The sequence below is a fragment of the Macaca mulatta genome, chromosome 14, assembly GCF_049350105.2.
Source record: "Macaca mulatta isolate MMU2019108-1 chromosome 14, T2T-MMU8v2.0, whole genome shotgun sequence".
NCBI lineage: Eukaryota > Metazoa > Chordata > Mammalia > Primates > Cercopithecidae > Macaca > Macaca mulatta.
Genome location: NC_133419.1, coordinates 15,283,156 through 15,301,284, shown reverse-complemented (window position 1 = coordinate 15,301,284; position 18,129 = coordinate 15,283,156). Strand labels below are relative to the sequence as shown.

The 18,129-nt window shown below is 39.2% G+C and overlaps 2 protein-coding genes across 2 annotated transcripts in view; both read left to right on the top strand.

Moving 5' to 3' along the window:
• Nucleotides 1–18,129, top strand: part of OR9Q1 (olfactory receptor family 9 subfamily Q member 1) — a 126,348-nt gene that overhangs the window by 89,113 nt on the left and 19,106 nt on the right. The gene's annotated exons all lie outside the window — the stretch shown is intronic.
• On the top strand, nucleotides 552–4,129 carry LOC144334507 (olfactory receptor 9I1-like). The gene has a single exon (XM_077964742.1). The coding sequence runs from the start codon at nucleotides 714–716 to the stop codon at nucleotides 1,743–1,745; it is 1,032 nt and encodes a 343-aa protein (XP_077820868.1). The 5' UTR covers nucleotides 552–713; the 3' UTR covers nucleotides 1,746–4,129.

Sequence of the window (18,129 nt, the reverse complement as noted above, 5' to 3'; positions counted from 1 at the left end):
CTCATTTAACAAAGAAGGAGGCTGAAGTTCAGAAAGGTTACTTAACTTGCTCAAGGTCTGAAGGTATCCAAACCTACACCTTATTTCAAAGCCCGTGTCTTTTATACTACACCACTAGGGTTTCTTCAACAAAGTGCTTTCTTCCTCCACACGAGGCTGATTAAGGTTTCCAATTTGGGACCTGTCAGAAGTTTTGGAAGTGCCTCAGGAATTGAGGTCTAACCTAGGCTTTGCCTGTTTACCAATTGTGAAATCTGGGTCACTTCACTTCTTTGACCCTCATATTCTTCTGTCAAAAATGGGATTAACAATATGTGTTTCGCACAGGAACAGAAAACCAAACACTACATGTTTTTACTTATAAGTGGGAGCTGAACAAGGCGAACACATGGACACAGGGAGGGGAACAACACATACTGGGGCCTGTTGGGGGAGGGCGAGAGGTGAGGAGGGCATTAGGAAAAAATGCTACTGTATGCTGGGCTTAATACCTAGGTGACGGATTGATAGGTGCAGCAAACCACCATGACACACATTTACCTATGTAACAAGCTGGCACATCCTGCACATGTAGCCCGGAACTTAACAAATAAAATAAAACAAAAATAAAAACAATATGTGCTTCGAAGGATTTCTGAAGGATCAAGTAAAATAAAGTTTGTGAAAATGTAAAGTGCTTTACAAATCTAAAAGATTATTATAATTACTGAGCAATGATCAAGTCAAGCCACTACTGCCTTAATTTATCTTCGATGAGACGTTATTATTATTATTTTTTAATTTCAGTGGATAACATTGGCTTCATGGCAGAGAATGGCACCATGGTGACAGAATTTGTTCTGATGGGGTTCCGGTTGCAGGCAGAGCTGCAGATAGGTCTTTTCTTTGTGTTTCTGGTCGTTTTTCTCATCACCATGGTGGGCAACCTGGGCATGATTGTGCTAATTCAGACTGAACCTCGGCTCCAGACTCCCATGTACTTCTTTCTCAGTCATCTTTCCTTCCTGGACATTTGCTACACTTCTGTTATTGTTCCTCAGTTTCTTGAGACTTTGGGAACTGATAAGATGGTCATCACCTATGAGCGCTGTGCCAGCCAATTCTTCTTTTTCACACTCTGTGCTAGCACTGAGTGTTTCCTTTTGGCTGTGATGGCTTATGACCGCTACGTGGCTGTGTGTAACCCTCTCCTCTATGCCATAGCCATGACACCACAGACCCGCCTGGGGCTGGTGGCTGGGGCATATGCTGGTGCCATAGTCAATTCTGTGATCCGCACTGGCTGCACCTTCTCTATCACCTTCTGTAAGTCCAACTATGTAGACTTCTTTTTCTGTGACCTCCCACCCCTGCTGAAGCTTGCCTGTAGTGCAACCAGGCCATGGGAATGGGTAATCTACCTCTTAGCTTTTCTGGTCATCACAACCAGCATTTCAGTGATTCTTACGTCATACTTGTTCATCATTCAGGCTATTCTGAAGATTCGTACAGCAGGTGGCAAAGCCAAGACCTTCTCCACCTGTGCTTCTCACATGACTGCAGTGACTCTTTTCTTTGGAACACTCATATTCATATACCTGAAAGGCGACATGGGCAAATCTCTTGAGGAAGACAAGATTGTGTCAATATTTTACACTGTGGTCATCCCCATGCTAAATCCAATGATCTACAGCCTGAGAAACAAAGACGTGAAGGAGGCTCTGAAGAAAGTTTTCAACAGGATGAGGGTTTCCCAAACAGAGTAACTCTTGAGCTCCGTCAATCCAGAAGTTTCTGCAAATCTTACTCTGGGCTTTTGTCTCTTCCTCCTAACACATGAACCAGGTCTCATAATTACGAAGACATATTGAGGGAGAAAAAGTTAGATTTGGGTTCCAGTACTTTCTTTATTGGCTCTATGACCTAGAGCCAGAAATGATCCACTTCAGTTTTCTCGTCAGTAGAATTTCTGCCTTGCTATGGTTAAAGGTCAAGAGATCTTCAGCCAGGATCAAGAGAGAGGGAATGCCAAAAGGCTTTGTAAATAGTAACATGCTATGAAATATGGATTTTTTTCTTATCATCCTGCATATTGTGGAGCATTTTCTCAGCTATTTGGATTTTCTTCTATTAAGATCATTTTTGTGCCTAACATGATTACAAAACTGTAACTCATTGTTTACCTAGTAAGGGGCAGTCACATTTTTGATCGTGGATTGTAGTGTGGATATCAGCCTTGATGAAAGAAAACTTTTCTTAACATTCAGTCATACCCAATTTAGGATTTGTCATGGAAAAAAGGAGGTGTGTTAGCCTGCTTCCCAAGATGGCATAGAGGACTCAGACACTGTGGAAAAAAGAAGGATGTAATGATTTGCATCAATTATTGGAAACAATTTGATCTTGATGTAGGGCTGAAGTGAGTCCCATATATAACTTTGTAATATTTCTTGATCACCAAAGGTCAGAAGCTCTATTTTATTTCTGAAGCATTGTTCATGGACCATCTGCCTCAATTAACTCAAGTTATTTCCTATTCTCCAATAATGAAAACCATTATCTACTTTCATCTCCTCTAGGACATTTACTCTATTGTCAGAAGACAGATAACAATGAATCTGACTGCCACTTTTTAATGACTTCCTCATCTGCTAGAAATATTACCTGGGAAATATCTCCATGGAGACTTCACAATTTTATTCATCAATTCAGCAAATATAATCTATCTACTATGTAACAAATATTAAGTTTAGAATATATTAAGTATATATTATATCTACTATGTATTGAATATTAAGTTTAGAGTAATAAATAAGATAGATATGGTTCCTTCAGCATGGAGATTAGAACTTGGGACATAGACAGATATTCAACCATTGCACGGTTAATTAATTAATTAATTATTTTTTACAATTTTGCAAAGTGAAACAAAAGAAGAAGCACAGGGTGTTATTAGGCTGTGTAATTGGGTGCCAACCTAGTTTGGTGTGATCAGAAAAGGCTTCTGAGAGAAATTAACATTTAAGCAGAGGCTTTGAGAATAAGTATGCCATAGTCATGGGTTGTGAAGACTCTTCTAGACAGAAAGAGTTGCAAATTCAAAGGCCTGTGAAATGGGATGCCTTGAGGAACTGGGATTGGCTGTAGCATGAGGGAGTGGGTCTTAGGGTGAGATGCAACTGGTGAATTCCAGAGAAACTGTGTTACAGAGCCTTGCGGATTTGCTTAGGGACTTGTGAACTTTATTTCAAAAGTAAAGTGTGAAATGGTCAGATACGAATTTTTAAAAGATACCTTTGGCTGCAGTGTGATGAGTGGAAAGGAGGCTGGTGGTAGTGGAGTTGGAGGGAAATAGAACCACTTTGTCTATGAAACAACAGCTGGTACATCCCAGTGCATGGCATTTGATTTCCATGCAATACTGTATGCTTCATTCTAGGACACATGTTATGTTAGAGAAAGCTGGCAGGTGCATGACTTTGATGGTGGCTTAGGACTGATTCTTGGCAAAGTGGCAAAATTAGGGAAATGTGTTTTTGGTGATGCCCACCTTTTCATTGGTGCACTTTTCCTTCCATAAAGTGTGACCTTTCTCAGGTAGACACAGGTATACGCTATTTGTCCCTTCATCAAAATGATCATCAACTACTCTTTCTTAAGGGGTCAGCATGTTTCCATTAACCTCCTACCATATGCCAGACTGTGTTAATGAGCTTAAGAAACCGCCCCTTACTGGGCTTCTTCTGTGCTTAAAGGCAGGGAAGGTCTTCAAATGTAAAAACAAAGAAATGAGCAAAATGCTAGACAGTGGGGGTTTGCTATTTTGATAGTGGCAGGAAAAACCTCATACCCCTCCCAGTTTCTACTTTGTGAGTGGCAACCAATTTTGCCTATAAATGAGTGATCTTTGATACATCTGCATTGTTTTATGTTTATACATTTGCCTCGTGTATGCACCAAGTAGATAAAAATAAAATGAAGTTTTAGTGTGTTTTAGGCAATTATCTTCTGATTAATGTAAAAAGCACTGAGGAATGCTGTATATTGTATTGCTATTATACATATTAATAAATGAATAAAAACATTCATACATTACCTAATTTGTGTCAGATTCTGTACTGAGTTTCCACTTATTTAAAGGCTTCATTCTTAAAATAAAAAGTCTCATTCTTAAAATAGACTCTACACATACTCTTTTAGAAATAGAATTCAGTCAGGAATTCTGGCATTGTTTTCTTTTTTTCCCTCTCACTTCTGAGTGTATTTCTTTTAGGAACTAGACTTTGGAATTATACATTTTTAGCTATAATACTTTGGCCTCAATTTGCCAACAATGATATTGGAAAGATGAAGAAAGCAGATCCTCAAACTCTGAACTGACTCAATTTAATTCACCAAAAGGCCAAAGTACTATGTTCTTGATCACTTAGAGCGACATCAAAACTTTAACTATGGATTTGTATTTTTCACATATATTAAGCTAAATAAACTAGATTATCAGCTAAACAAATAAAGCTAAATAAATGAGATTATCAGCATGAGGGCATGGGTCTAGGGTAGAAGGATGGAGTATAAACCATACAACACATAATCTAGGGTCTTTGGCAGAAGTGTGTGTATATACATATATTTACTTTTTGTGTATGGGAATGCATTTTGTCTGAGGGAGCCACCATGCTTCAGATAAGAGCAAAAACAACCACACACAATTTTTCTTTTGTCATGAAGATCAGTACAAGATGGATAGAGATACTTACCAGATTTCTTTTTTACCTCCTTGCTCCAAGTCTATTTGTCCAAGCTACAGGGAAGGGAAAATGCCATCAAAGCCATGTGCAAATGACTACAAGAACAGAGCTGCCCAGGCCCCAATGCCACCATCCCCGTGGATCTCCCATACCTTTTTGGTGGCTATGGGGCTAAAGGGCAAAAAAGAAATGAAGCATTTTTGGTTTGAAGGTTTTTACTGATGATGGAGTTCAAAGAAGGTAAGGCAGCTCTAGTTTTTGAATCTCATTTTGCCTGATTCTGAATTCAAACCTCAAACTAAATTTTCTCCTGAATCTTACCGATAGAGAATGTGGAGAGGATAAATCACCAGAGAAACTGGGGAGAGCCGACAGAAGTTGAAAAGAAAGGAGGCTGTCGGCTTCCCTGTAGTGGATCCGCGAAGTCGCTTGTGGAGATCAAGATGCTTCATGGACATTATACAATTCATCCTTTTGGTCCTGTTGGGAAAGACACTCTCAGCTATTTCCACTCATCTCTTCTTCAAAAACCATGAGGTTTTCTGAAAATAGTTGAAAAGAACATTGTGTCTTTTTCTTTTTCTCAACATCTTTGTCCTTATTTAAAACATAATAGTGAAACACAAAAATAAAAAATGACAGCAAGAGCATCAAAAAAGTGCTTTTGATCTTGTAACGGAATGAATATCTAAACTCTTTCTAATTCTACCCTTACTAAATTTGCTTCTTTGAGTATTAAAACCCCTGAAAAAAGCATTGTAAAAATAGCCTGTTGACATCTGTTGTTTTATATATAGACAGAGCCTAAAATATTTCATTCATTAATTCAATAAATTATCTCTTTATTGAGGAGCTGGGCACTCTGCTCCTCACTGTATCCCTGGTGTGTTGCTTAGGACTTCGCACATAGTTGGCACTTAACTAACTTAAAAAATTCCCTCTTGATTGTTTAAAAGCTTCTTTGGCAATAAAATACACGTAATATTGAAACTTACATGGTTTAAAAAATTTACCATTTTAACCATGTAAGTACACAATTTGGTGGCATTAAGTACATTCGTATTGTCTTGCAACCATCACCACTATCCCTCTCCAGAAGTTTTTCATCATCCCAAACTGAAACTCTACCCATTAACTCCCCATTTCCCTCTGCCCCCTGCAATCACCATTCTAGTTCTGTTTCTACGGATTTGCTTCTTCTAAGTACTTCATAAAGGTGGATTCATATAATATTTGGGTTTCTGTGTCTGGCTTCTTTCATTTAGCATAATGTTCTCAAGGTTCATGCAATTCGTAGCAAATATCAGAACTCCATTGCTTTTTATAAATCAGTAATAGTCTGTTGCGTGGATAGACCATATTTTGTTTATCCGTTAATCTGTTGGTGGACACTTGGGTAGTTTCTATATTTTGGCTATTGTGAATAATGTTGCTATAAACGTGGGTGAACAAAGATTTGTTCAAGTTCCTGTTTCCTATTATTTTGCATAGTATATACTACTTAAAAGTGGAATTGTTGGATCATACGGTAAATCTATGCTTAACTTTTTGAGGAGCCACCTACTGTTTTTCACAGCAGCTGCACCGTTTTGCATTCCCACTGGCAATATATAAGGGTTCTAAGTTTTTCACATGCTCGACACTTATTTTCCATTTTTTTGGTAATAGCTATTCTAACGGGCATGAAATAGTATTTCATTATGGTTTTGAATCGCATTACCTAATGACTAGTGATGCTGAACATCTTTTCATGTTCTTATTAGCCATTTGTGTATCTTCTTGGATAAATGTCTATTCAAGTTCTTTACTCATATTTAAGTTGGGTTGTTTGGGCCTGGTGTGGTAGCTCACTCCTATAATTCCAGTGTTCGGGGAGAACCCCTGGTCTCAAGCGATCCTCCTACTTTGGCCTCCCCAACCACTGGGCAACATGATGAGACTCTGCCTCTGCAAAAAATAAAAATAAATTGGATTGTTTGTTTTTTATTGTTGAGTTGCGTGAGCTCTTTATATGTCATCATGTACCATATAAGGATATTTCAATCAACAATGGATCACATATCAATGGTTCCAGGAGGTTATAATGGAGCTGAAAATTTCCATCTCCTATGGACATTGTAAACATCCTAACATCATAGGACAACACATGACTCACATGTTTGTGGTAATGGTGGTGTAAACAAACCTACTGCACTGTCAGCCATATAAAAGTATAGCACATACAATTATGTACAGTACATAATACTTGATAATGATAATAAAAGAAGACGTTACTAGTTTATGTAGTTAATATACTAATGTGTTGTTATTTTAGAGTGTATTCCTTCTACTCACAGAAAGCAAGTTAACTCTAAAACAGCCCCAGGCAGGTCCTTCAGGAGGTATTCTAGAAGAAGGCATCATCATCACAGGAGATGACAGCTCCATGCATGTTATTGCCCCGAAGACCTTCTAGTAAGACAAGATGTGCTTTTGGTATGATACCTAAAAAATCTTTGCCACATCCAGTGTCATGAAGCTTTTCCTCTATGTTTTGTTCTAAGAGTTTTGTCATTTTAGCCTTTATGTTTAGGTATTTTATCCCTATTTAGTTCATTTTTGTATGGGTATGCCACATGCAAGTTAAGGACCCAACTTTATTCTTTTGCATGGGATATCCAGTTTTCCTAGCATTGTTTGTTGAAAAGAGGAACTCAACTAACTTTTACTGAGATCCTTAATACAATGAGAGGAGATGTGGTACAAAAAGTCTCAGGATTAACAGAAAAGAGCTCTCATACTCATTTTCAGGCCCACCCTTCTTCTTTCTCATCTATTGTTGGCTCCTTTTTACCTGTGTGGCAAATGAAGCCTGGGATGGTTAAATAATCCCAGGTACCCTGCCCCAGGTACTACAGCTAAGTAGCAACTGTGTCTTAATGTTGCTTTTGAGAAGGTGGTGTTGCATCATTTGCTTTCATAGTTTACTTGGGGAAGGGGATGTTCCTCGGGGAAGGCAAATCCAAATCTGCAGAAGAGTGAATGACAGTTTGAAAAACTGTCTTTGGTATGACTCTTGTTTCATAATACAAACAACATAAAGTAAAACTCTTCTGTTGAAAGCTTGTGGGACTGCACAGATGTTAGGGTGCAAGCGCTGGATGAATGTGAACTAAAAATGCTGGGGGAACATAGGTCTAGTGGGTATTAGCTCATTAAAGCTATGTATACACAACCAGTCCTTACTGAGAAAAGACATTTCCAGATGATATAGCCAGTGAATTTATGAATTTATGTCTTAGTTTTCAGTCCCCCAACCTTTTTTTTTTTTAACCTTGCACACACAATTACCCCAGGCATAATGATAACTGCCTTAGTTCTAAAGTTACTCAGTCTCTCCCGTTGCTCTCGGTACTTAAATTTCTTTTCCAGTTACAATAATCTACTGTAGGTAAGAGAATTGGGGTAGAAAGACACTCCAAGACAGTTCAGATTGCATCTTTATCAGGAACCTTGACACAGAGACTGCTGAGTTAACCAGACCATTGTTGCATTTCCCAGGAGCTCTGACAGGCTATGGGGAAATCCTCTCAGGCCAGGAGAATAGCGGTCCTGAGTTCCAGAAATTACAGATTGAGTAGTGATTCTACTCGATCTGTAACTGGTATTACAAGAGGATTGGTATGAGGACCCGGGGAAGTACATGTGGCAGCTAGTTCTGGAAGCCATGATGTGACTCAGGGATAGGTGGGAGGAGAAGATAAAGAATAGAAACTAATGAAATGGCAGAATCAGAACGTTTATTTTATTTTAAAGCTTTATTTATAATTCACAGATAATATTCGTACATATTTATGAAATTCAGGACATTTAAAATAAGCTAATCATGGAATTCTCTCCAGAAGGGCTGTTTCAATTTGCATTGAATGAAAATGCTGGATCCCCTATGATCTGACAGCATTTGGGAGCATTCATTTTAAAATATGGCCAATACTTACTTGGAAAGTATCTCATTTTAATTTGTATTTGTTTGATTATTAATGAGCTTCAGAATCATCTCATTTGTTTGCATCATTTGTATTTCTTTTGTAAATTTTTTATGTGCTTTGTTGATTGATTTATAAGAGCAACTTGTACCTTAGGAAAATCAGTCCTTTGTCTGTCATTTGTATTGCAAATATTTTCACAAATTTGCCTTTTGAGTTCACTCATGATGCTTTTAACTTCCAAAAATGTTAAAATTTGATGTAGTTAGATTTATTCATTTTTTTCTTTTATAGCTTCTAGGTTTTCTATTGATTTTAGAAAGGCCTTCTCTCCAAGATAATCAAATTATTTACCTTTTTTTAAGATTTGCTACAATTTCATTTTTTATGTCTCACATCTTGGATTCGTCTTGAGTTTATTTTGCACACATGACAGTGCAAGTTTCCATTTCTGTGGGAGATTGCTGGGCGACATGTCTCCCTCTGGAATCCGAGCTCCAGGAGGGCAGGCACTTAGCTTGCGCTGCTTGCCAAAGTGATGCTGGTGCCTGGCACAGAGTCTGCCACCTGGTAGGCACTTAGTAAGCTCTTCTTTAATTAGTACATGATAAAATTCTAGAAGATAGAGGGATGAGCTGAATCTAGCAGGAAGAAACCTTTATTTCTGGATTTTATCCTCTAAAAGAAATAGAAATAGAATAAAGCATGCCCAGAAAATGAAAACCAAGGTGGTAAAGGAACCAGAAACCAAATTAGAGGAGGCACTGGGGATGCTTACTTTGGAAAAAATTCAGTGAGGAAATCTCTTCCTTTGTTTAGTGTTAAGGAGATGGATGCCTTGGCTTTTAGAGTTTAAGAAAGAGCTCTGGAAGGAACTGTTCAAAGAGAGGATGGGTTGTCTTTGGAGATGGTGAGTTCCCTTTCCCTGGGAGTGCTCAAGTGTAGATGGATGTTTTCTTGGGGACTGTTGTGGAAGATTCAAACATCAGGAGCCAAGCAAATGAGTGATATGGACTCAGGATAATTCAATAGGAAAGGGTGGGTCATGCTCCATAGGAGCAATGACCTCTCAGCTCTAACCAAGAGATGCCATGTGTTGCAAGAAATCTGCATTTTGTTTTTCAAGAGAAATTTGAAAACGAATTTTAAAAAATGGAAAGTTTATGGATTTTTTAAAACTTAGGTTTGTTTTAAAATCCCGATTTGATGTCTGGATTTCTCTTTCGGCCCAGCAGTTTGCAATCTCCATCACAGATAACAGTGGAATTGTATATAGAAAGTGGCACAGTTTCTGGACTATATGAGCTTTCAAACTTCTCTAACCTTGGCTCTCTGATTTCCTGAGCTATATAAATGTAAGAGAATATTAATAGTGTCGCTATATCGCTAGACTATGACTCAGCATATGAGAAGAGCAGATTGGATGGAGGAAGAATTAGGATTTGAGGGAAGGAAGGTTGTCTCTGGAATTACTCTGCTCTGTACAACTTATCATCATTTTATGCCAATAAATATTAATTGTTGGTAATAATAGATGATGAGCGTCACATAAACAAGTCTTAAGAGGAGAGAAAAGGCTAGGAAGTAGTGTTTAAAGAAGTGACAATGGAGAGACAGAGACAGAGAGGGAGAGAGCGAGAGAGAAGAAGGAGGAGGAGGAGGAGGAAGAGGAGGGGAAGGAGGAGGAGAAGGAGGAGGAGAAAGAGGAGGAGAAGGAGGAAGGAAAGCAACTTTAAACTGAAACTCCTTTGTGCATAAAAGGAAATTAAGAGTCTGAGAACTCTACTCTTAGCCCAGTGGCCTTGGAGACACAAGGCTTCTGCAGGCTCCCTTATCCACTAATAAGATTAAGTGTTTTGGCTTAGCAATAAAAATAGTGCCATGGATTTTTTTTGTTTGTTTGTTCTGTGATGAAGCTGAAAGGAATGGGAATTGTTACTGTTTCCCAATCCAACATTATTTTGTTGCATCTTTATAACTATTATTGGAGAGGGTTGAATGTACAGTCCAAGAGAGATGGTTTTCCTTCGTCTAGTGCAGTAGTGTGACTATAGTTAACAAAAATTAACCATACATTTCAAAATAGCTAGAAGAGAAGATCTGAAACATTCCCAACATAAAGAAATGACAAATATTTGAGGTGATGAATATTATAATTACACTGATTTGGTCATTACACATTGTATGCATATACCAAAATAACACATGTACCCCATTCATGTGTACAATTATTATGTATCAGTAAACATTTAAAAAGAAAGTTTTCCAAGGTCACATAACATAGCCAGCAGCTGAGCTAGGATTGAATATTGGCAGTTTGTCTGTAGAGCGGCATTCAGCCGTTGTGAAGTTCACCTCCCACTACACTGGGCTCTTCTATCAGGGTGAGCTGTTAGGTGCTTGCTTTTCGTTGCTTAGATGATAGTGATTTTAAGGTACTTTATCAGCCAGGTTCTCTAAAGAAACAATAGAAAATATATTTTTATCTATATATAGCATTTATATTTCTACCTACCTTCCTGCCTACCTACCTACCTGTCTACCTATCTATCTAGAATTATTTTAGAGAATTTGGCTCATATGATAGTGGGGGCTGGCAAGTCTGAAATTTGCAGAGCAGGTGGCAGGTAGAAGGCTCAGAGAAGAGATGATGTTGTAGTTCTCAGTCTTAAGTTATGTGGAGGAAGAATTCATTATTTTTTGTGAGTCTTTTCCCTTAAGTTCTTCAACTTACAGGATGAGGCAGACCCACATTACAAAGAGTACTCTGCTTTACTCAAAGTCAACTGATTTAAATGTTAATCATAGCAGAGAAAAATACCTTGATGGCAATGCTTAGGCTGGTGTTTGGTTCAATAACTGGGCACTGTAGCCCAGCCAAGTTGATACAGAAAATGAACCACACAGGTTCCTTGAAGATTGTGTGGTTTAGTACTTACTTTTAAGGAAGTGCTCACTCTCTGAGTTGTGCAAGTGCAGGGTCAGTACCTGAAAGTGAGAACCTCCTTAAATTTTGCACTTCGCTTGTCTTACCCTGGTCCTGGCCCTGCTTTCCACAAAAGATCCAAGACAGTGTCTTTAACGTGGGTCTTCTTCCAGCAGTACGAACTGGGAGTCAGACAGACCCAGATTTGATGCTGCCCCCATTATTCCTGTGAGATATTGAATAAGTGGCACAATCATTCTGAGCCTCAGTTTGCTTAACAGTGGAATAGGTATAATAACATCACCTGCTTTCCAAGGATGTTGGGAGGTGACAGAATATCAACTCAGACACAAGGGTGAAGACTAGGATTTGTTATGGCAAATTCTTTTTTTAATTATAGCAGGATAATTTGTTTTAGCATTTTTTTTTTTTTACAATTTTGGCATATGAAATGGCCAAGTCTTGCCTTTTCTTTTTCTTTTCTTTTCTTTTCTTTTTTTTTTTTTTTTTTTTTGAGACAGAGTCTTGCTCTTTTGCCCAGACTGGAGTGCAGTGGCGCAATCTCAGCTCACTGCAACCTCTGTCTCCCTGGTTAAACGATTCTCCTGCTTCAGCCTCCCGAGTAGCTGGGATTACAGGCACCCACCACTGCACCCTGTTACTTTTTGTATTTTTAGTAGATGTGGGCTTTCGCCATGTTGGCCAGACTGGTTTTGAACTCCTGACTTCAGGTGATCCGCCCACCTCGGCCTCCCAAAGTGCTGGTATTATAGGCATGAGCCACTGGGCCTGGCCAGTCTTGCCTTTCTTTTGTGCATTCCTTGATGCTTCATCTTGATTTATAAAGCCTAGAAATTTAACAAAACAAAAAGTACAAGCCTGTCCCCAACCCCTGTATAGAGGGAAGAAGAATGCCACACACAACCAGGAGACGGTGTGATCTGCTGCTACCTTGTATGGGATAGTCCTTGTGTCCACTCATTAAAACAGGGTAGAAGGTAGTTTCAAAAGTACTGTTAGTAGTTCATATTAAAAGCCGATGTGTAGGTAACAAAATAGGAGTTCTGTAATTGTATCTTTTCCCTAATTCAAAATGGTTTTCTTGGTTAGTGAGGTCTTAAAATACTTAGAAAAAATTACATCTCGTATGACTGTAATTGTATAGGTATTTTACATATGGCCATATGGATTAAAGATCTATTTTCTTTATGATAATAAACACATTATTTAACCAACACAACAACGTTGTAATATCTCACGGATATATTGGAGACAAAATTCCCTGAGACTTCTTCTGTGTATTGATCTATACTCTCTCTTTCTGCTCTCTCTTTCTCTGTCACTTTGTATATCTATCCATACATTTGATAATTTTTGGCTCTTTTCCTGGATAGTAGAGCCCTTTGCTAGACTTAGACTTTACATTTTGCAGTTTCAGTTGCAGAATAGTTTAATAAACAATTAGCACATGAGAACTAGGGAAAGGGTGTGGATGATAGAGAGCAGGAAAGTTTGAACTTTTAAATAAGATAATAAGGCATTTTTCTCAATAACCTGGGAGTCAACCTGATGCCTTGTAGCATATGGTTTCAGTTGGTCTTAGATTGAAGACCAAAATCCTGAACCTGGCCTGTAAGGTTCTAAGTAATCCAGCCCCAACCAACTGCTAGGCTTGCCTGGTACCATACTCTCCTTAGCCCTGCCTTGGCTTAAAGGCTCCTTCCAGTCACTCAAATACATGAGTATGGCTAATTCCATACTGTCCAGGGTCTGCTCAGGCCACTCCACAGCCTCTACTCACTTTCCTACCAGGGTCGTTCCTACTGACATTCAGATCTCAGCTTACTTGCTCAGTGATCTTCCCAGGCCTTCCCTGATGGGGTCTATGAACCTCTTTTTATTTCTCATAGCTTCTCATAGAATCTCCCCTCTGTAGCACTTAACACAAATGTAATTTTACATTTTTCAGTGATTAATATTCAATAACAGTCTATTTCCCCAATCGGATTGTAAACATCATGAAGGCAAGGGCTGTGTCTCTTTTGCTCATCATTAAATCCTTATCCTCTAGTAGTAAAAATAACACCTGAGAAAAAGGAAAGAAGGAAGAAAAAAAAGAAGGAAGTAAAAGACAGAAAGAAAGAGGAAGGAAAGAAGGAAGGATTATGGAGTGGTTGAGGTAGCCTCTGCTTAATGCTACACATCAAGCTTTAAGTTCTGTTTGATGACCTGTAAGCCAAGTGAGGATAGCCTATCCTGTTCAGAAAGAATTGTATATATTGCTGTTTCAATGACTAGCAGCCTCTACCAGCAGGTCTTTTCCTAATGAGGCTTAAAATACAGATGGAATGTTTTTAAAGAACTCTGAGAACTTCATTTTCTGAAAACTGGAGAAGCAGACGTGAACAGGGAGGTGCATTAGCTGATGCTTTTCTGAGCACTTCAGCTAAATGGCAGATGAGACTTTCTCCCACTCCTCAGGCTTCACTCCTTATTTGACACCTTCTCAGGCTCTCTTAGTCAGGGATTGTTGGCTATGGCAAATAGAAATCTATTCAAGCTAGCTCAGTAGAGTGAGAGGTTTTTTTTTTTGTTTTTTTTTTTTTGGTAAAGCTAAAGTAGGCAATTTCAAGGATAAGGAAGCTGAACTGCTGTGAGGCCTCATGGGAACTAGACTCCAGGAGCTACTGGGAACCAAAGCTTCATTCTCATGTCTCTGGGGTGTCATGGTCCAGCTCAGCTCTGCTTCGCTCTGATTATTTCTGTCCTTCTTTAAATCAGCTTTCTCTGTTTCTCTGGGGCCTCAACCTGGCCACTAGCCCACAAACATACATGACTAGTCAGTTCAAGTTCTCACCACCAATCTGACCATGGTACTTGTGATTTTTGGTTAAAATTCTCCAGAGAATGAACTTGGGTGAACAGGTCAGCCACACTATTGGGCAGATTGTCTGCTATGCATTCAAATAAGGTCTGGGTCATGTGATATAAACATAGCTGCCTAGGTCTGCTGTTTGTTTTTTTTTTTTCACATTTTTCATCGGAAGAGTTTTAAAAGACGTGGGCTATTAGTCCTAATCATGTCCATTATACAGCAAGTGTCCATGTCCTTGCTATATCACGTATCTTTGAAGAGACTACCAATCCTTACCATAGTCTCTTGAACGCTTCTACTTTCAGCAGTGGATACATCATAGCCAAAGGAAAGAAATGGGAACCGAGGTGGTTCCATCTTCCAGGCTATGGTTCACTGAAACAGGGGAGGCCACCTGACCCAAGGTGGGCTAGTTTCAGACCCTTCTGCAGGAATTTGGAATTGGAACTGTGAAAGACTGGTCTTTCTAAGGGGCTGGACTTGTACTATGTACAATTGGGAACTGTGGTTAGCCACATTCTGTCATGTGGACTGGGTTGCAAAGGAATCAATTCTTCAGTCATAGAGAAATGTGAGGCTAATGTGCAGAGAGAAGCAGAAATGAGAGGCGAGGAAGGAACCCTTCCTAGGTTCCTGATAGCTCTTCACGAACAAGTAGAGCTTTCTTAACTTGGCTGCTTTTTTGCTGGTGGGTTATGTGAGATTCTTTCCAGTCCTTATAATAAGTCCCTTTTAAACATCTTAGAGTCACTTGGGTTGGTTTCTGACACTTGCATCCAAATATCTTGACTAATATAAAAATCAGATGTATCTGGAGTAATGTGTAAAATCAGGCCTTCAGAAAAAAAAAAAATGTGTTGTCATCTGAGACAATGATGGGAACAGTGAGGACCTCCCCATCCTGAAACTGTCTCTTGGTATGTCCTGGCAAAGAAATTGGTGAATTACCATCACCTGTTATTATCTGAGACTCAGATCACATACCTCCAGAAATGGAGAGGTTAGGGATCTTGGCTAAATATCAGGATGTTGAGAGTATTGTTGCTTCTTGCAGGCTTTTGTAGAGAGCAACCAAATAGAAACAAATTCTTGTCTAGGACTTCCTCATATGGGAAGATACAGAAGCCACCCAGCATCAGCTCACAGAATTACAGAAGTTAAAAAAAATTAGTCATTAGATTGATGGTAGCTTGGAGGGATTGAGAAAGCTTTAATAGATCTCACTCTTCTTGCAGGCAGCCAACCATGAGTCAATTCATGAAGTCCAATTCAGGGACTTTGAATTTTATTTAAAAGACAAGGACATTGGCAGCATAGGGAAAGAATATTTTGGCTTTGTGTGAAGAATTGACAGAAGAGAATTTAAAAATAAAACAGACAGACAAGTTTGAAGATAATTGCCACAGTCTGAAACAATTTGATAGTCACCTGGTCTAGAATGGTAGCAGTGAAGATAGAGGTCGGGTTCAAAATATTTTTCTGGAGGTCGATTTGAAAGGATTTACAGATGGCTAGTGTAGCCGACTTAATTTTTAAAAGATACTCATACCAAATAACATCCCATCCAGTGTTCTCTTCTTGCAATAAGATGTTGATACATGCCTCCATCAAGAGGCGGGGTCTATGATCTTTTCTCTTGAAACTGAGCAGATCTTAATAAATAGTTCAAGCAGTAAAATGTTGCAGAAGTGATGCTCTGTGACTGCTGAGACTGGGCCATGAAAGGCAATATGGCTTCCGCCTGGCTCTCACTTTCACTTGGAATGTTTGCTTGTAGAACTCAGTCACCATTTTGTGAGGAAGCCTAGACTACATGAAGAGGCCATGTGTAGAGTGTATGGTCAACAGCTCTGCTAGCCCCTCAGCTGTAGTCAGCACCAACTTTTAGACATGTGATTAAATGAGGCTTCAGTTAATTCAACTTTGAGTCCTTGGGCATTTCAGTTGAGGCCTTGACATGTCCTAACTGAAATCCTGAATCAGAGAACCCATGAGTGATAATAAATGATTATTGCAGTTTTAAGCCACTAAGATTTGAGATAATTTATTGTGAAGTGATAGATAACTACAGATTGAATGTGGGCTATAGGAGGAAAAAGGTAAGTTTAAGATGATTCCAAGAATTTTGATCTGAATGAGTAGAATATTTGTTGTTGTTGTTTTTAGAGGTAGAGTCTTGCTCTGTCACCCAGGCTGGAGGACAGTGGCATGATCATAGCTCACTGTAACCTCAAACTCCTGGGCTCAAGCCATTCTCTTGTCTCACCCTCCAGAATTGCTAGGACCATAGGCATGTGCCACCATGCCTGGCTAATTTAAAAAATATATATATTTTTTTGGTAGAGATGGGATCTTGCTATGTTGTCCAGCCTAGTATTTTTTTTTTTTTTTTTTTTTTTTTTTTTTTTTTTTTAGTGAAAACATGAATTCTTCTTTGAATATGTCAAGTTTGAGATAGCTTCCCCTAGCACTCTCTGCTTTATCCACACTGGCCTTCTTAGTATCTCTGAAATGTAGCAAGTTCATGCCCACCATAGTCTACAATAATGAAATCCTCAACAACCATTTTGTAATATATGACAGTGACTTCATGGTCACAAGTGGATTGAACAAGAGATTTCACTTAACTTAATCAAGCCAACTACAGTAATCTCCTAGGAATTTGGAAATGAATGGAGAGAGTTAAGAGTTCTAACTGAATACCATTTATTTATTTCTCTTGCCTGATTGCCCTGGCCAGAACTTCCAATACTATGTTGAATAGGGGACAGGGGGCGGGGAACGTCACACACCGGGGCCTGTCTGGGGTGGGAGGCAGGGGGAGGGATAGCATTCAGAGAAATACCTACTGTAAATGATGAGTTGATGGTACAGCAAATCAACATGGCACATATACACACCTGTGTAAGAAACCTGCACGTTGTGCACATGTACCCTAGAACTTAAAGTATTTTTTTTTTTAAAAAGAGTTCTACATGTGACTGAACCAAAACCATTTAAGCTTGGGAGCTGTGGGCTTAAATGTTCTGCAAGGCAGAGTAGGTAGAATGCTCTGATCTTGAGTGACAGAAGGAGAGAGAGAGTGAGAGAGAGAAAGAATGAGGCAATGGCATAACAGATGGACAGAAAATACTGCCTGAATTCTCAAGGGATTTCCAGTGGGAAATCTTCAGCCCAGTTGTAATCGTGGCTTGGCTTCTGAATACACATATCCTTATAATAAATTTCCTTTTGTTTTTGTTTTGCTCAGTCTTGTTCTTTTCTTTTCTTAGACAGAGCCTTGCTCTGTCACCCGGGCTGGAGTGCAATGGTGCTATCTAGGCTCACTGCAACCTCCGCCTTCTGGGCTTAAGTGATTCTCCTGCATCAGCCTCCCAAGTAGTTGGGATTACAGGTGCCTGGCTAATTTTTGTATTTTTGGTAGAGATGGGGTTTCGCTATGTTAGCCAGGCTGGTCTTGAACTCCCGGCCTCAGGTGATCCTCCCACCTCGGTCTCCTAAAGTGCTGGGATTACAGGTGTGAGCCACTGCGCCCAGTCCTCTGGTTGGTTTTTGTTACTTGAAACTAGAGGGTCCAAACTGATATATACAGTTAATCAGAACCTCCTTGTTTCTCTGGAAAGCAACACCAAGCTC

Bases quoted from the DNA above. Each gene is read 5' to 3' on its own strand.
- LOC144334507 (XM_077964742.1), top strand. From the start codon at position 714: ATGATCAAGTCAAGCCACTACTGCCTTAATTTATCTTCGATGAGACGT.